Consider the following 20,001-nt stretch of genomic DNA (forward strand, 5'->3'; position numbering starts at 1 on the left):
TGTGCTCTTCCACCCCCCCCCCTCCAAACTATTGTACTCTATGCTACTTTCTCCCCACCCCCACCCTCCTCTCGCTTATCTCTCCACACTTCAGGCTCTCTGCCTTTATTCCTGATGAAGGGCTTTTGTCCAAAATGTTGATTTTACTGCTCCTCGGCTGCTGCCTGAACTGCTGTGCTCTTCCAGCACCACTAATCCAGAAAATGGGATCTCTCCCAGGTTCGTGAGGGAAGTGAGAGAGGAAATAGCTGGGGCTTTAACAGGATATCTTTGCAGCATCCTTAAACATGCAGGAGGTCCCGGAGGACTGGAGAATTGCTAATGTTGTCCCCTTGTTTAAGAAGGTTAGCTGGGATAATTTAGGTAATTATAGATCGGTGAGCCTGACGTTGGTGGTAGGGAAGCTACTGGAGAAGATATTTAGGGATAGGATATATACCAAATTGGAAGAAAATGGGCTTATCAGTGATAGGCAGCATGGTTTTGTGCAGGGAAGGACATGTCTTACAAACCTAATAGAATTCTTTGAAGAGGTGACAAGGTTGATTGAGGGGAGTGATGTAGCTGTCATGTACATGGACTTTAGTAAGGCTTTTGATAAGGTTCCCCATGGTAGGCTGACGAAGTGGGTGAAATCGCAGTGGGGTCCCAGGTTGTTCTAGCTAGATGGATAGAGAACTGGCAGGGCAACAGGAGACAGAGAGTAGTAGTGGAAGGGTGTTTCTCAAAATGGAGACCTGTGACCAGTGGTGTCCCACAGGGATATATGCTGGGACCACTGTTGTTTGTGATATATATAAATGATTTGGAGGAAGGTATAGATTGCCTCATTAGCAAGTTTGCAGATGTCACTAAGGTTGTTGGAGTAGCAGAATACAGCAGAATATAGATAGATTGGAGAGTTGGGCAGGGAAATGGCAGATGGAGTTCAATCCAGACAAATACGAAATAATGCATTTTGGAAGATGCAATTCAAGAGTGAACTATGCAATAAATGGAAAAGTCCTGGGGAAAATTGATGTACAGAGAGATCTGGGTGTTCAGGTCCATTGTTCCCTGAAGGTGGCGACGCAGATCAGTAGAGTGGTCAAGAGGGCATACAGCATGCTTTCCTTCATCGGACAGGGTATTGAGTACAAGAGTTGGCAGGTCATGTACAGTTTTATAAGACTTTGGTTTGGCCACATTTGGAATACTGCGTAAGGTTCTGGTCGCCACATTACCAAGCGGATGTGGATGCTTTGGAGAGAGTGCAGAGGAGGTTCACCTGGATGTTGCCTGGTATGGAGGGCGCTAGCTATGAGGAGAGGTTGAGTAGATTAGGATTATTTTCATTAGAAATAAGGAGGTTGAGGGGGTGACCTAATTGAGATCTACAAAATCATGGGAGACATAGACAGGGTGGATAGCAAGAAACGTTTTCCCAGAGTGGAGGACTCAATTACTAGGGGTCACAAGTTGAAAGTGAGAGGGGAAAAGTTTAAGGGGGATATGCATGGACAGTTCTTTAAACAGAGGGTGGTAGGTGCCTGGAATGCATTGCCAGTGGAGGTAGTAGAGCCAGGCACAATAGCATCTTTTAAGATGTATCTAGAGAGATACAAGAATGGGCAGGGAGCAAAGAGTACAGATCCTTAGAAAATAGGTGACAGCTTTAGATAGAGGATTCTGGATCAGCGCAGGCTTGGAGAGCCAAAGGGCCTGTTCCTGTGCTGTAATGTTCTTTGTTCTTTGTTCTGGATGCAGTTGTAGATTGTTAACATCAAAAATATAGAAATTAACCACTTGATCTCTAAGTTTACAGGCTAAGAGAGATAAATTGCAACAAAGGGCCATGGTAGCCCATACTAAGTAAAAATCTGTCCATCTCCTCCTTAAATTTATTCAATGTCCCAGCATTCACCACCTCTGGGATTCTTAATTCCACAGATATCATACCATTTGAGAGAAATAATTTCTTCTTATCTCCATTTTAAATCTTTACTCAGAGAGTAGTAGGGGCGTGGGACGCCCTGCCTGCAACATTAGTAGACTCGCCAACTTTAACGACATTTAAATGGTCATTGGATAGGGATTTGGATGAGAATGGAATAGTGTAGAAGAGATGGGTTTCAGATTGTTTCACAGGTCAGTGCACCATCAAGGGACAAAGGACCTGTATTGAGCTGTAATGTTCTATGTACTAAATGTGCCATCCCTTATCCTAAAATTATGAGCTTTTATAATGGATTCCCCCCACATGAGGAAGCATCCTCTCCCTGTCAACATCCTGTCAATGTCGTTTTCACAAGAGAACATGATGATTCATTAAACAACAAAATCATGAATGCTATTCTCTTATATGCGAACTATCGTAACAATCCCATGACAATTATCAGAAAAAAAATCACTACTTTTATCTCAGCAATACACTTACAGATACTTAAAGCTCAGTGAAGAGTTACCTTTATCTTTGCTAAAGTACTCTGTTTAGTTGCCACAGCTTTAATTAGATTCCTTCAGGCCAAATTCTCCTCATTCAAATCCCTCTAGTACATTGCCTGTTCAATTGAGATAACTTAGATTGTAATTGCAATTTGGAACAGCTCATAATTTTAGTCTTCTTTTCTCCTTGCCTTGTTTTCAAAATCTTTGCATATCTAATATAATATTTTTGGCATTTCTCCTCTATTTTTACCTTTTACAAATTTACATTGGTATCTTTTGACTTGCTGTCTGTGCTTAAGTATTCAGAGTATGTAATACCTATTTTCTTGAATTAATGTCTTTTTCCCAGATCACTAAACAGTAAACTGCAAACTTAGCTCATGCATTACTTAGAATGCATTTTCTAAACTCGTATCTTCAACAGTCTTGCAGGATGTTTTCCTCTCTGACACCTCCATAGCCTTTTGCATCTGGAACTTTAGTCTTACAGAATTCTAAGTAACCCAGAACTTTTCCTTGTCCTGACTGCTTAGAGAGTGCTATTAACAGCACCTCGGCTGTTATTACCCTCTTCTCTCTCTCCACGAACCTGTTCCTGGTACCATCTCTGCAGCTCATTAAAACTGAAGTCAGAAAAGACTTTAGTAATTATCTGTGACAAAGTTAAGTTAAGATTAGGGATAGCATTGTGTTAGGTTTGGGGTTATTTCGCAGAAACCCCACAATTTCTTGCAAATACCATTTTAAATTCTCTGTTTAAAATCGCTTTCTGACCTTTAAAAGAAATAGGTCAGATTTTCACAGAACAGATATCTAAAATCCATTCTCAACCATAAATAATGTTATATAAACCTTTATAAAAGTTTGGAAGTCTAAGTACAGATTAGTACATATTGAACAGAATGATTGAGAGGTTCAAAGGATTGGATCCTCTGCTACATTTCCGATGTTAAGTAGACTGGACTACACTCATTGGGATGAGGGAGGATCTTGAAGAAACATATAAAATTATGAAGGGAATAGATAAGATGGAAGCAGGGAGGTTGTTTCCACTGGCAGGTGAAACTGGAACTAGGGGATGTGGCCTCAAAATAAGGGGAAGCTAATTTAGGACTGAGCTGAGGAGGAACTTCTTCACCTAAAGGATCGTGAATCTGTGGAATTCCTTGCGCAGTAAAGGCTACTTTGTTGAATGTTTTTAAGGGAAAGATAGATAGGTTTTTGAACAGTAAGGGAATTAAGGGTTATGGTGAGCGGGCGGGTAAGTGGAACTGAGTCCACAAAAAAACAGCCATGATTTTGTTGAATGGCAGAGCAAATACAATAGGCCAGATGGCCTACTCCTGCTCCTGGTTCTGAATGTTTCTTTGATTCTGTGCAATGTATAATCTATTGTACAATTAATATAAATTTATAATTTGGAATCTACAGGAACAGTTCTTAGAGTATCCCGATGATTAAATAGCACGAGTCAGGTGGAGACAGACAGCATGTCAATGGATGCAAATGTAAATTAGACAGAAGTGAGTGGAGGGCAAATATCAAAAATATCAACATGAACTTATAAAGTTTTTGAAAAATTTTCGAAGGAAGCTAATTTCCAAATAACACATTCTCCCAAATTACAATTAGATGCTCTGATGGAGCAATGAGTATGCCAGAGGAATTAGTTTCCAACAAACTGACTTTACTCCTGTTTCTTGCAGTCACAGAATCATACAGTACAGATACAGGCCTTTGGCCCAACCACTCCGTGCCGATCATAATGCCAAACTAAACTAATTCCACATGCCTACATTTGTCCTATGTTCCTCCAAACACTTTTTTGGAGGAACATGGACTTACTGAAATGTTTATTAAACATTGTAATTATATCTGCATCCATCATATCCTCTGGAAGTTCATTCCGCGTTTGAATCACTCTCTGTGTAAAATAATTGCCCCTCATGTCTTTTTTAAATCATTCCCTTCTCACCTTAAAGAATAGGCTCCCTTGTCTTGAAATCTCTTGGGAAAAGACATTGGCCATTTACCTTATTCATGGCTGTCATGATTTTATAAATTTCTACAGAGTCATTCCTACACTCCAGTGAAAAAAGTCCCAGGCAATCCAACCTTATCTTTTAACTCAAACTCTCCACCCCCCTCTAAACCTGGTAATTCTCTTCTGAATCTTCTCCAGCTTAATAATATCTTTCCTATATCAGGGAGACCAGAACTGGACACAATGCCCTAGAAGAAGCTTCATCTTGATCAGATGGGCCATTGGGCTGAGAAGTGGCAGATGGAGTTTAGATAAATGCGAGGTGCTGCATTTTGGGAAAGCAAATCTTAGCAGGACTAATACACTTAATGGTAAAGTCCTAGGAAGTGTTGCTGAACAAAGAAACCTTGGAGTACAGGTTTATAGCTCCTTGAAAGTGGAGTCGCAGGTAGATAGGATAGTGAAGAAGGCGTTTGGTATGCTTTTCTTTATTGGTCAGAGTATTGAGTACAGGAGTTGGGAGGTCATGTTGCGGCTGTACAGGACATTGGTTAGGCCACTGTTGGAATATTGCGTGCAATTCTGGTCTCCTTCCTATCGGAAAGATGTTGTAAAACTTGAAAGGGTTCAGAAAAGATTTACAAGGATGTTGCCAGGGTTGGAAGGTTTGAGCTATGGGGAGAAGTTGAATAGGCTGGGGCTGTTTTCCCTGGAGTGTTGAAGGCTGAGGGGTGACTTTTAGAGGTTTATAAAATCATGAGGGGTATGTATAGAGTAAATAGACAAAGTCTTTTATCCTGGGGTGGGGGAGTCCAGAACTAGAGGGCATAGGTTTAGGGTGAGAGGGGAAAGGTGTAATAGAGACCTAAGGGGCAATGTTTTCACGCAGAGGGTGGTACGTGTATGGAAAGAGCTGCGAGAGGAAGTGGTGGAGGTTAGTACAATAGCAACATTTAAAAGGCATTTGGATGGGTATATGAATAGGAAGGGTTTGGAAGGATATGGGCCAGGTGCTGGCAGGTGGGACTAGATTGGGTTAGGATATCTGGTCGGCATGGACGAGTTGGATCAAAGGGTCTGTTTCCGTGCTGTACATCTCTATGACTCTGACTCTATCTCAACATAACATCCCAATTCCTACACTCAAAAGTCTGAGCAATGAAGGCAAGTGTGCTAAATGCCTTCTTAACCACCCTCTCCAGGTGTGACTCAAACTTCAAAGAAATATGTACTTGAACCCATAGGACTCTCTGATCTATAATACTACCCAGGGCCCGACTTTTAATTGTTTAAGGCCTGCCAATTTTTGTTTCATCAAAATATAATATCTTTTCTTGTGTAATGCCAACTAACCATTTCTCCTTACCTCATAGAAATGCTGACAAGGAAAATCATTACCATACCATGGCAGTCCTAGTATGAGTTTCTTGGGATTGACACCCAGCTGGATATAATGAGACAGACCTATATGAGCAGAAATATAATGGTCTTACGTTAGCATTGATATGGAGCATCCACACCCTCCACCAGTAGATCATACTGTTCATACCTGAGAATGTCTGGTCATAGGGAGCATTTGCTTTTGCAAAGCACTCATCCCACATTTCAAGCTGCATGTCATAGGCCTTCACATATAAAAAGTCACAGGACTGTGCCATTGATGTGTAATCATAGCACTTGCCATCTGGACAGTCTGGAGACCAAGGGACACTAATTGAGACCTAAGGAACAAGCAGGAGAAAGTTAATCTTATCTCACAACTTATATCATGTAAAACTAACATTGCATGATCCTTTGAAGCACTCCCATTGTGGATGGCTGATGGGGACCTGTGAAATTAACAGGGTCAAAGTACACAACTGCTATTGACATTACAGCACAGGAGGAGGTCACTTGGTCCATCATATCTCAACCAGTGCTCTGTGAAGCAACCCAGCCAGTCCCAGTCTCCTGCTATACCTTTGGAGCGAAGCAGTTTATTGTTTTTTTGTGTCTATTCAAATTTCTTTTGATCATCTTCACTTCTATTGTCTTGGTAAGCAGCAACTTTCAGGTCAACAATCTCACAGTTCTTTCCCATGTCACCCCATGCCTCTTTTTCCCTTAGTCCTTGTACCATTAACTAATGAGGAAAGCTTTACACTTTATACTTATTTACTTTCATCTAAACCTGCCAAAATCTCTCTTCAATCTCCCTTGGTCCAACAAGAACAGTGATGGTAGCTCCAAACAAACCTTATGGCTTAAACTCTGCACCTTGGAACTATTTTGTTAAATGTTCTCTATAAGGTGTCCTAGAGTCTCCCTTTCTCTCTAAAGAGACGAGGGTTATCAAATCAGCTATGATTTTATTCAATAGCAGAGCAGACTCAATGGGCTGAATGGCCTACTTCTGTTTCTTATGGCCTTCTGGTTTGAGATTTTGGAGATGTGTAGTTCTGGTTGAGAATCAGTTGCAAGTTTGGTTGCTGAGCTGGTAGGTTTGTTTCATCATCGTACTAGGTAACATCACCAGTGAGCCTCAGGTGTAGTGCTGGGGTTCTATCCCGCTTGCTATTTATGTGTCTTGGTTTGTCGTGGTAGGTGATATCGCTTCCAGTTCTGAGAGGTTGGTAATTGGGGTCCAGATCTATATGAAGAAAGTGAGGACTGCAGATGCTGGAGATGAGAGTCTAGATTAGAGTGGTGTTGGAAAAGTACAGCTTCCTGATAAAGGGCTTTAGCCGAAACGTTGATTTTCCTGCTCCTCGGATGCTGCCTGACCTGCTGTGCTTTTCCAGCACCAGTCTAACCTTGACTCCAGATCTATATGTTTATTAATGGAGTTCTGGTTTAAATGCCAGGCCTATAGGAGTTCCCGCCTATGTCTCTGTTTGGCCTGTCCCAGCTGAACTTGTCTTATGGTTGTATGAAATTTTGGAAGGATCATGTGGGGAACACAGAAATAGACAATTTCCTCTCCTTTACCAGTCGTCATGGAGTAAATAGAACAAGTCAATGTGGCAGGAGAGTCAATAAACAGGCTTCACAGATTTCAGAGAATTGCCCCAAGAGCCAGACACCAGGTGAGAAGAATATTTTGCGCATGGAGTTGAAATGCAGCATGGAAGTTGATTCAACAGTAACATCCAAAAGAGAACCGGCTAAACACATGAGAGCTACAGGGAGAGAGCAGGGAAATGGGAGTCACTTGGTGCCTCTTTTGAAGAGCAGGCACAGGGCTGTTGGGTCAAATGGCCTCCTTATGTGCAGTATCATTCTTAAACACATGTGAAAGTTACAGCTCAAATCTTGCCATTGGTGGAAGCTGTGCCTCTATCCATCGATCTCCTTCAAGGCTCCAGTTGCTGCATTATCAGGGTCAGCTGCATCTTCAGCTGAAATTGATTCAACATAAAATATCCTGTAACCACTTTGTAACAAGACGATGAACTGAAAAACAGCAACTGGAAATCACGTCTCCATGAAAATAGGATACATGTTTATTTATAAATATGTAATTAGTTAAATGACAAATAGAAATTGCTGGAAAAGCTCAGCAGGTTTCAGCAGAGCTGTTTTGAGGAAGGGTCACGTGACCTGAAATGTTAACTCTGCTTTCTCTCTGCACAGATGCTGCTAGACCAGCTGAGCTTTTCTAGAAGTTTCTGTTTTTGTCTCTGATTTCCAGCATCTGCAGTTATAGAGTCATAGAGATGTACAGCATGGAAACAAACCCTTCGGTCCAACCCGTCCATGCCAACCAGATATCGCAAACCAATCTAGTTCCACCTGCCAGCACCCGGCCCATATCCCCCCAAAACCTTCCTATTCATATACCCACATCCAAATGCCTTTTAAATGATGCAATTGTACTATCCTCCATCACTTCTTCTGGCAGCTCATTCCATACACATATCACCCTCTGTGTGAAAAAGTTGCCCCTTAGGTCTCTTTTATATCTTCCCCCTCTCACCCTAATCCTATGCCCTCTAGTTCTGGACTCCCCCATCCCAGGGAAAAGACTTTGTCTATTTATCCTATCCATGCTCCTCATGATTTTGTAAACCTCTATAAGGTCACTCCTCAACCTCTGACGGTCCAGGGAAAACAGCCCTAACCTATTTAACCTCTCCCTATATCTTAAATCCTCCAAGCCTGGCAACATCCTTGTAAATCTTTTCTGAACCCTTTCAAGTTTCACATCTTTCCGATAGGAAGGAGACCAGAATTGCACGCAATATTCCAACAGTGGCCTAACCAATGTCCTGTACAGCAGCAACATGATCTCCCAACTCCTATTTAGTTCAACAAATGGTTTGGCTCCATTTGTAAAAAGTGACTCTTTCACCTGAGATCCAGGTAGTTTGTGATGGAAGATTTCTTTTATCGCCATAAGCAGCTTGGGTAATGCTTTAAAATTTGTAACAAGGTGTGACAGCTCCAGGTAGATTCCATCCATGAATTGAGTGCTTACGAAATATGCCATATCTCTGATCCAAATGTCCTGGTCCTTTTTATTCTTCAAGTGCGTCTGACGTATTTTCTCTGGTGAAATGTGAAGAAATGCAAACTAACATTGTTATAGCTTCAATCATCGAACAGACAATCTCATGGCACATTACCAAACAAATCTGCCAACTTCAACAAGAGGAAAAGGGACAGTTAATTGGAATTTGCATTTGCATAGCTTTCATTTCCTCTTATGTTCTTCATATCCAATGAATTATTTTTCAAAGAATGATCACTGTATTCTTCTAAGTTAATGTAATGGCGAGTAGGTCTCCATCAAGATCCCTCAATGATGCATGAGATACTTGACCAATTTGCTATCCTGATGGTACTAGTTGTGAGTTTAACACTGCCTGATGCATTATGAGAACTCTGTGTTCTTCTTTAAGTTGTTCTCTTGGAGGGGGAGGGGGGAGCTTCTATACCCATCTGTACAGGCAGGTCAATCGTTGTTGATTGTCTCCTCAGAATCATGCTCAGATGGGCAGCACTGTGGCAAATGGTTTTAATACTGAAAAATGTGAGTTGATGGACTTTGGGAGGACTAACAAGACCAGGGAGTACCCATTGAACAGTACGGCCCAAGGGAATACAGCAGATCAGTGGGATCCAGTTGTAAATGCCCATAGATCATTGAAGGATAAGTAGATAAGGTGGTTAAGAGGCAGATGGAATAGTTGCCTTTATTAGTCAAGTAATGGGATACAAAAGCAGGAAGATTATGATGGAGATGTGCACAACACCTGCTGGAGTATTATGTGCAGTTCTGTACCACACTATAGGAAGGGTGTGATCGCATTGGAGGGAGTGCACAGCAGATTACCAGGATGTTGCCGAAGATGAAGTGATTCGGCTGGGTTACTTTCGTTAGAGTAGAGAAGGCTGAAGGGGATACCATTGAAGTGTGCAAAGTTATGAGGGGTAGAGGGAGGGTAGGTAGGAAGAAGAAGGGCTTATGCCCGAAACGTCTATTCTCCTATTCCTTGGATGCTGCCTGACCAGCTGCGCTTTTCCAGCAACACATTTTCAGCTCTGATCTCCAGCATCTGCAGCCCTCACTTTCTCCTCCTCGGTAGAAAGAAGCCTTTCCCCTTAGTAAAGGGATCCAAAACCAGGGGGCACAGAATTAAAGTATGGGGCATGAGGCTTGGAGGTGTTTTGAGGAATCTTATTTTAACTTAGGTGGTGGTGGGCAATTGGAATTTACTGACTAAAAGGGTGATATCGACAGAAGCCCCCAAAGCATTTGTAAAGATCTTAAATACAAAAGTTGACAAGTTATGTTACTGCCAATGCACAAAACATTAGTGAGGCAACATTTAGAATATTGTGTACAGTTCTGGTCACCACATTATCAGAAGGAAGTGGATGCTTTGGAGAGAAGGTTTACCAGGATGTTGCCTGGTCTAGAGGGTTTTAATTTTGAGGAGCGGTTAGATAAACGTGGATTGTTTGCACTGGAAAGAGGGAGGCTGAGGAGCAATCAGATAGAGGTCTAGGAAATTATGAGAGGCATAGATAGGGTGTGGAGTCAGAAGTTTTTTTCCAGGGCGGAAAGGTCAACTACAAAAGGGCACAGGTTCAAGATGAGATGGGGAAAATTTTGGGGAGAAGTGCAGGGAAATTCTTGCACCTGGAGGGTGGTGGTTGCCTGGAACACACTGCCAGTGGAAGTGGTGATAGCGGGCACATTAGCATTATTTAAGAGGTATGTCAATAGACGCATGAACAAGAGGTGAACAGAGAAATAGAAATCGTGCATGGACAATAGATAGTGGGTCTAAATAAGAGGTAGGAATTGGCTGGTGGGCTGAAGGACTTGTTCCTGTGCTGTATTGAATTGTATTGTATTGTATTGTATAAATTGTATAATTCAGGTGAGCACTGGAAATGCCATAGCATACTAGAAAATGTGCTAGAAAGTCAGATTACAGGGCTAGAGGTACTTGACAACCAGCACGGACACGATCGTCCAAAGGGCTGCATTCCATGCTGTAAAATTCTATGGGGTGGAATGTTATAGGGATCTGAGCGATGTGGGGACTAGTCTGAGATTTGCAGCTAATCATGCCAGAGATTCAGTGAGGCCCAGGAGCAACTCTTACCAAGTGGTGAAGGGGATTTCACACAAGGGAGCAGTGAGCTGTCAATCAGTTTGTTAAACACCTTATTATTCATCCAAATACAAACAGAGATTGCAACTTTGGTTAGCAAGCAGAGTTGTGAAGCTGCTAGAAGCAGTTCCGGGCTGGTCCTCTCTCTCCTGTAAAACCCTGGGTTTGATTTTACGTTTTGTGCCAAGGGGTGTTTAAGGGGAGTTTTGCAAGTATTTGGAAACACATCAATAAGTGGAGATAACCTTTGGGTTTTCGGATAGGCTACATTATTCTGTATTCTGTTCGCTTTTATTTGCGTTTCAATCGGTAATCTTGTAAATAAAATCTGTTTTGGTTAAAATTCAATGGTTTGACCAACTGCATCACTCCTGGAATATCCACCATACACCTGCTTCAAACAACTAGCAAGGTTCAGGGTCTGGGTTACTTACTCGAAATGCTTTGAGGGGGTCTGGCCTGGTCCATAACAGGTTGGAAGGGGTCTCTGCAGAATTTGTTCTATAGTTCTGATTTGGGATGAGGGTTGTTGGACTCAAAGGTAGCGAGTGGTAGGTGTTAGTGTCTTTTGTTCTGGGTGTTGATGACAGTTAGTTTAAACAGTGCTTGGGATAGCAATGGCTCTTTCAGTCACCAAAGGTTTTCTGGAGGTGGAAGAAATGACCTTGGGGGTTTTACAAAAGGTGATTAAGGCCAAGCTGCTCGAATGAGCAGACAAGCTGGGGTTGGTGCTACCTCCTTCCATGAGGAAAGGAGAGATAATTACAGCAGTAGGTCAGCATCTAAACTTACTGGAACCACCATCAGAATCTTTAGAGATGGCTAAAATTCAATTAAAGATGAAGCAGCTTGAGTTAGAGGCAAAAGACAAGGAATTGCAATTAAAAGCACAGGAACGAGAAAAAGAGAGAAGAGAGAGAAAAGGAGAGACAGGAAAGAAAGAGAGGGAGCTTGAATTTCAGAAAGTGGCACTTATAGAGGAGTTCCAAAATTCACTTTTCGAAGTAATGAGAACTCATGTGGAACAGCAGAGAGTTAAAACAGCAAGGATGGCAGCTGAAATGGCCGGTGACTATGAATTGTTCCATAAATCAAAGTGTGGCTTCCAAAATCAATTTCAATCCATGAGGGATAGAAATTGGGGAAAAGAGAAATCCTCGCGTGGAAAAGGAAAGGTAGATCTCGGTAAAGGTCATAAGGATAACTTACCACAAGGTAAAGAGGAAAGCCTTGAGGGGGACAGAGAAGTAAAAAATCTCTAGTGTTTTCAATAGAGTAGGCCATCTGAAATCACAGTGTTGGGGGGTTAGGAAAAGCACTGGGGAGCCAGATGTAGGAAAAACAGAATAAGCCAGTGAATTTTGTTGGAGAAGTAAAGGAAAGCACAGTGGAAGTTAGAAAGCTGCACCGGAATGTATAAGCTGGTCAGAGGTTGGTTAAGGAGGAGGTGCCAGATCTTCTTAAAACATAACCTGCAAAGGTAAAGTTTACTCACACAGGCCAGGAGCAGCAGGTAAAGAGGTTACAATACTAAAAGATACAGGATCTTCTCAACCTGTGATGTTGAAAGATGAGGAGATATGCACTTCTGAAGGACTAATGACAGGGTTCAGAAAAGGTTTACAAGGATGTTCCCAGGGTTGGAGGGTTTGAGCTATAGGAAGAGGTTGAATAGGTTGGGCCTGTTTACCCTGAAGCGTCAGAGGCTGCGGGGTGACCTTATAGAGGTATTTTGACAAGGAAGGAAAGCCAAAGGAGACTGTGTTATTGATTACAACCCAGAGAGAAGAACCACATTCAGAGGTTTCTGAATTGGACATTCCTCAAATTAAATTGGACAATGAGGAAATTGTCAAACATTGGAATAAATTATGGAGTTACCTTCCCAAGGAAAATTAAAATGGCCTGAAAGAGTTATCACTATCATATGGGGAAATATGGGGGAATAAGCTGTGGAGTACTAACCTAATTATGCATGATGTAGATATAGGAGATGCTGTACTGATTAAGCAACATCCTTATATACATAACCCTGTGAAGTTGGCATAGGTTCAAAATGAGATTGAACACGTGTTCCAAGCTGACATAATCAAAGTGAGTTACAGTGACTGGAGCTCACCGATGGTGCCAAAACCAGATGGTAACCAACGGTTATGTGTGGACTAACACAAAGTCAATGCAATTATAAAGACTGATGCATATCCGATCCCACATTTGGAAGACTATTGAAAAGGTAGTTGAAACTTTATTGCTGGAACAGCACAGCAGGTCAGGCAGCATCCAGGGAACAGGAGATTCGACGTTTCGGGCACAGGCCCTACTTCAGGAATGAGCAGAGAGTGTTCAGCAGGAGAAGATAAAAGGTAGGGAGGAGGGACTTGGAGGAGGGGAGTTGGAAATGTGATAGGTGGAAAGAGGTCAAGGTGAGGGTGATAGGTCGGAGGAGACTAACTATCCGTGATCCCAGTCTGGTTCACTGTGATCCTGTGGGAGGGGGAGTTGAAATGCTGTGCTACAGGGTGGTTGGGTTGGTTCGTCTGGGTGGCCCAGAAGTCTAAATTGAAGGGTTTTAGGGCCAGTTTGATTGTAGCTAAGAGATACTGCCTCAGACACCAGGCTTTCAGGTTTGCGAAAATAAAACACTTGTCCAATGAAAGGGCAGTGGTCAGTTCTCCCAGGTCAGCCTTTCTCTAGTTTGGTTTTTAACAGTATTGTTGTGAATATTGTTGTGTTTAAGGGGATTGTTGCAAGTATTGGAACCGCATCATTAAGTGGAGATAATCTTTGGGTTTTCGGATAGGTTATGTTATCCTGTTCTCTGATGTTTGTGCTTAATTCAATAAACTTGTAAATAAATTCTGTTTTGTTTCAAACTAAGTGGTTGGGCCAGCTGCATCATTCCTGGAATATCCACTGCAAAGTTAGGGTCTGATCTACTTTCTTGAAATGTTTTGAGGGGTCTGGCCTGGTCCATGACACTTAGGACCAAGCAGCATCTCAGGGCATTATCCACAGGCACCAGCCGGAACTGGCATCTGGGAAATGTCAGTCCTCTGTGACTGTTGTGGCACTTCTCTCCTCTACTTCAGGTTGCTGGTCAAGCACAAGCCTGTACAGGACAGAGTGATAACCAGCATTGAAGGGATACTGGAGGGGCAGACCCCCAGCTCACAGTTAGATCCAGCTTTTTCTTAGGACCGCTCGCTTGCTCTCTCAGCACTCACTCACTGATGCGCACATTCTTGCACCGTCCTTGCTGTGCCACACCAGTTGGTGCATTGACAATTCAGCCTTCAGTACTGGTGCTTTGAGGTGCCCTTTCATGTGGACGCACTGACAGTCTGCTTTCCAATTAGGGATGTGTCCAGGATGGGGTTGGTGAAGGGGTAGACTCCTTGCCTGTAGGGTACACTGAGATGCCAATTTAACACCTGCAGCACATGCCAGCTACCTGCGCAGCCAACATACTCCACAGCCATTCAACCAAATGGCCAGGAGGTGGCGGTCTGGTCCTCAATCCCATCAAAGAGGAGGCAGTTGACAGTCAGGAAGTTGTGGTGTCAGGGGTGCCAACAGGATATAGCCCAGGGGTTTGGTCATTCTCAATAATCAGCCTGGGACACTCACTGTCAGGGGCTATGTCAGACAGCAGCCAGGTTAGTGGGCAATACTGAGTCCCATAGAGCTGGTGCCCAGCAGTTGAAGGAACCGTGTCCCATGAGTTGGGGAGCTGCAGAGAGAGCGGTCAGTGGTCCAGACCCTCATGTCCAGGGGCTGCTTCTCAAAGGAGGTCTGAGGTCTCAGATGAATCTGGTCTTAGGGGTGCATCTATTGAATGTTAAAGTTGTTTGGGGGGGTGGGGGGTGCATGATCAATACCAAAAGAAGTGGGAGAGTCATGGCTTAGGGAAGGGATGGAGGGACCAGAGACATTTGCAGAGATGGGAATAAAAGTCAGACGCAGCTGGAGGCTCAAGATATATGGGGGTGTAAGGCTATTGGCAAGGGGGTCATTGGCAGTGACCTCCACCATGGCTTCCCAGGGTGAGGGGGGGTGGGGTAGAAAAAATGAGCAAGCAGACTGGGTATTATTACAAGGCAATACTGGGGCTGAGGAGGACAGTTGGAGGCGTGGTTCAATGTGGTGGGTCTCACATTATGCAGATGGATGGGAATGGACTGTCAGGCAAGGTAAAGAGACAGGCATGTTCTGGGGAGATACTGGGAAATTGGGGTCTCCTTATCTGAGGATTTTATGGCTACGGAGGGAATGCAGCAAGGATTTTCCAGGCCAATTCCTGGAAATGGCAGGTATGAGGTGAGACTGGATAGGTCAGCACGATATTCACTGGGGCTGAGAAGAATGGTGGTGGGGCGGGTGAGGATTTCACAGGAACCAATGAAATTCTGATCGGACTAGACAAGGTAAACACAGGAAGGGTGTTCCCAGAAGTCCACAACCAGGTAGCTCACAACCTAAGGATCCGGGGTCGGCCAGTTAAACCTGAGATATGGAGAAATGTCTTCACCCAGAATGTGGGGAGCCTGTGGCACTTGCTGCCACAGGAAGTGGTTGAGGCCAAAACATTGAATGTTTTCAAGAAAGAGTTAGATATAGTTCTTAGGACTAAAGGGATCAATGTGTCTGGGGGAAATAAAAGGGAACAAGGGACTGAGTTGGATGATCATATTGAATGATGGTGCACGCATGAAGGACTGAATGGCCTACTCCTGCTCTGATTTACTCTGTTTGTATATACCTGCCCACCAGGTGGAGCCTGGTACAGACAGCTCTCTGGACAAGTGAAAACTTGCTGGGACAGTGACCAGACAGGCCACGCTCAGTGCCAGTTTGATGGTGAAACCCATGTCCGCTGGAGTTAAGGACACTGATGGGGCAAATACACGAAGCACCCATTTGAACACACCAGCTCAATTTCCTTTACAAATATTTTGTTGCCTATATTCATCTTCAGCTGCTTTGTCAATGACCTGCCCTCCATTATAAGGTCAGAAGTGGGGATGTTCACCAATTATTGCACGATATTCTACACCATTCACAACTCCCCAGATACTGAAGCAGTCCATGTTCAAATGACACAAGATCTAGACAATATCCAGGCTTGGGCTGACAAGTGGCAAGTAACATTCATGCCACACAAGTGCCAAGCTATGATCATCACCAATAAGAGACAATTTAACCACCACCCCTTGATATTCATTGGTGTTGCCATCACTGAGTCCCCCATTATCATCATTCTGGAGGTTACCCTGACCAGAACTCAATTGGGCTTGCCATATAAATCCAGTGGATACAAAAGTTGGTGTTTGTGTATCCTGGTGGCTAGATTTCTGTCTGATGTAGTGTTTGCTACAGTCCTTGCATGGTATTTTGTCAATGATATTCGTTTGCTGGTTGTTGGTATAGGGTCCTTTCGGTTCATCATTGACTTTTGGGCAGTACAATGGCTCGGTGGTTAGCACTGCTGCCTCACAGTGCCAGGGACCTGGGTTTGATTCCGGCCTTGAGTGACTGTCTGTGTGGGTTTCCTCCGGGTGCTCTGGTTTCCTCCCACAATCCAAAGATGTGCAGGTCAGGTGAACTGGCCATGCTAAATTGCCCATAGTGTTCGATGCATTAGTCAGGGTAAAATATAGGGGAATTGGTCAGAGTGGGTTACTCTTCAAATGGTCGGTGTGGACTTGTTGGGCTGAAAGGCCTGTTTCCATACTGTTGGAATTCTAATCTAAAGAGCAGGTCAGAGTCTTAGAATTTTGCAGCAAGTAACTCACCTCCTGACTCCCCAGATCCTGCACTGATCAGAAGAAGGCTATTCAGCTTTTTGCACCAGTTCTATTCCCTAATGCCAATCTCCTGCCTTTTCCCCATATCCCAACACATGAATAACATCTCTTGAATCAGGGGGCAGAAAGACATATCTTTCAACGAGAAAGCTCATTACCGACCTTTCAAGACAAGCCGAACACTGTGCTCATGAGCTTGACACAGAAGTGATGGGTTGACAGGTTGTGTCGTCACAATTGTGGTGACCTTTGACCAGTCATAATACATCCATGCAGATCCTCCATTATCAAAGACAACAGCCTGGTAAAGAAAGAGAGCGGTTTAACTGGTTATTTTGGTTATTATTGATTTATACAGCAAACAGGGAGAGCTGGGATATAGAGGGGTCAGAGGAAGGAGGGAGTAAATCAAGCTGCTGTAATTGACGAGAAACAATTGACATTAAAATATCTGCATTTCCAATTAATAGAGCTGTTCTCAGGCTATGAGATCAGGAATGGGATCATGAACACATTAAGTCTACTGGTTATTTGCTGAATCTCCTGTGACCACACTGTCCATTTAGCAACACTGAGATGAATACAAACCAGAGCAGCTACTGAACAGTTACATTGTCATTTTACACCAAGGATTGTTTCCAGGATCTGGTACATTGTATTCACCTTAATCTGAACCAGAACCTCAGTTTTACAGAGATTGAGCTCAAATCACAATGTACTTCAATATGACCCCAGGACTTTGCCCTGGTGTTTTCTCTCAGGGTCAATATTCTGAGCAAACGGTAATCCTGATCCATGGGATTAAACTGCCAGAATGGATCACACTTCATTCCAGAGGCTGTACATCAGGGACACCGTTTAACAGAAATCTTTTCCTGCTGCTGCTGCCCTTGTTAAAATATCTTTGCACTGCTCAGTTCTCCCGAGGCTCCTGTTTCACACAGGCTGGAACTAGAGCAAGTTGCACACTTTCCCATCAGGATTGGAGAGAATTTGATCCTCTCTGCATCCCAACAAGGGTCCAGCTCCCCCTGTCCCTGAGCAGGACTCAGCCCCTCAGCCTGGACCTGACCCTTGGTTTGTGTCAAGGAGCCTTCTCCGTCTGGATCCCCCAGGGCCCAGAGTGGAGCTGGAGCCTGACTGGGAGGGATACTCTGTTCCCCAGCCGAAGCCAGGCCAGCCCCGGGGAGGGAAAGAACATCCTCCAGAGGAGAATCTCTCCCAACTCACACAACAGAGCGGGGGCTGGGGAGAGGAGCAGCAGCACACAGGGAGAGACAGGAGCTCCCATCCCAATACTCCATTCCAAGTGTTGCTGTTCAATGGCCTTCAAAAGACAACTTCCAGGCAACCAGAGAATTGAATGGTTTGCAAATACCCACCTCGACTTGGTACTGATGGTCGGCGGGCAGAGGCTGGCACAGATTCAGGGATGGACACGGACACCTGGTCAAGGAACCAGCCCCGGAGCTTGGGCGGATCCCCAGCGCCAGCACCGCCAGAAACTGCACCAAAACCAAACTCCAGCGCATCCTCTCGGCCGGAGATGAAGATCCATCAGACACAGTGAGCTGCTTCATTTATACCGAGTGTCATGTGAGTGATGATGCCGCCTCCTGGCTCTCTCTATCTCTATCTCGGTTTGTGTGATAACAGAAAAATGTTGACGCAAACGCCATCCTGGCAAATGTAACTTTGTAAAGAACTTTGCTTCCTCCCTTCATTCCCTCGTGGACAACATTCAACACTGAATCATAGTCATCTCTGACTACATGGTCATGGATGGCCATGCCTTTGTCTGCCTTGCTGTGTTCTTCCAGCCTCCTGCTTGTCCATCTTGGATTCTAGCATCTGCAGTTTTTTTGGCTCATGCCTTTGTCCTGACCAATAATATTCCCAAAACTTCGCTCCACCAACCTCTCCTCCTTGACTAACAGTCCTCCTCTTCTCTCACTTTCCTTTCTCGATGCTCCTGTCTCCATCATCCCTTTTCCATGTCTTAGTGACCATTCATCCCTAAACCTAATTCTAAAAACCCTCTCCCCCAACACTTCATGTCAAATCTTGGACATATTCCTTCAAAATTCTGGTCCATGTTAACTTTCAATATGGTTTGCACTGCTTCCATTCAGCAGAAATTCATTGCTCAATCTTGAAAGGATTTACAAGGATGTTGCCAGGGTTGGAGGGTTTGAGCTAGAGGGTGAGGCTGAATTGGCTGGGGCTGTTTTCCCTAGAGCATCGGAGGCTGAGGGGTGACCTTATAGAGGTTTATAGAATCATGAGGGGCATGGGTAGGGTAAGTAGACGCGTTTTTTTTTCTGGGGTAGGGGTGTTCAGAAATAAAGGGCATGAGTTTAGGGTGAGTGATTTAAAAGGGACCTAAGGCCCTTGGGTGGCCCAGTGGCACAGTGGTTAGCACTACTGCCTCACAGCGCCAGAACCTGGGTTCAATTCGCACCTCAGGCAACTGTCTGTGTGGAGTTTGCACATTCTCCCCGTGTCTGTGTGGGTTTCCTCCAGGTGCTCCGGTTTCCTCCCACAGTCCAAAGATGTGCAGGTTAGGTGAATTGGCCATGCTAAATTGCCCGTAGTGTCAGGTGAAGGGGTAAATGTAGGGGAATGTGTCCGGGTGGGTTGATCTTCGGAGGGTTGGTGTGGACTTGTTGGGCCGAAGGGCCTGTTTCCACAATGTAAGTAATCTAAACTAAGGGGCAACTTTTCCATGCAGAGGGTGGTGCATGTGGAATGAGCTGCCAGAAGAAGTGGTGGAGGTTGGTACAATTACAACATTTAAAAGACATCTGGATGGGTGCATGAATATGGCTGAAAATGTGTTGCTGGAAAAGCGCAGCAGGTCAGGCAGCATCCAGGGAACAGGAGAATCGACGTTTCGGGCATAAGCCCTTCTTCAGGAATGAGGAAAGTGTGTCCAGCAGGCTAAGATAAAAGGTAGGGAGGAGGGACTTGGGGGAGGGGCGTCGGAAATGCGATAGGTGGAAAGACGTCAAGGTGAGGGTGATAGGTCAGACTGGGGTGGGGGCGGAGAGGTCAGGAAGAAGATTGCAGGTTAGGAAGGCGGTGCTGAATTTGATGGATTTGACTGAGACAGGCTGGGGGGAGGGGAAATGAGGAAACTGGTGAAATCCGAGTTCATCCCTTGTGGTTGGAGGGTCCCTAG

At 44.2% G+C, this 20,001-nt stretch overlaps 1 protein-coding gene across 1 annotated transcript in view; it reads right to left on the bottom strand.

Annotated features, from left to right (window-relative positions):
- The window catches only part of LOC122554696 (di-N-acetylchitobiase-like), a 28,468-nt gene extending 10,068 nt beyond the window's left edge, over positions 1–18,400 (bottom strand). Inside the window, exons 1-5 of the mRNA XM_043700074.1 lie at positions 18,203–18,400; positions 16,983–17,121; positions 8,742–8,938; positions 5,961–6,132; positions 5,778–5,875 (exon numbers count right to left, since the gene is read on the bottom strand). Of these exons, the coding sequence (XP_043556009.1) occupies positions 5,778–5,875; positions 5,961–6,132; positions 8,742–8,938; positions 16,983–17,121; positions 18,203–18,400 (804 nt within the window). The remainder of the gene's footprint in view (positions 1–5,777; positions 5,876–5,960; positions 6,133–8,741; positions 8,939–16,982; positions 17,122–18,202) is intronic.
- Between the last annotated feature and the right edge of the window lie 1,601 nt (positions 18,401–20,001).

The sequence above is a fragment of the Chiloscyllium plagiosum genome, chromosome 11 (genome assembly GCF_004010195.1).
Source record: "Chiloscyllium plagiosum isolate BGI_BamShark_2017 chromosome 11, ASM401019v2, whole genome shotgun sequence".
NCBI lineage: Eukaryota > Metazoa > Chordata > Chondrichthyes > Orectolobiformes > Hemiscylliidae > Chiloscyllium > Chiloscyllium plagiosum.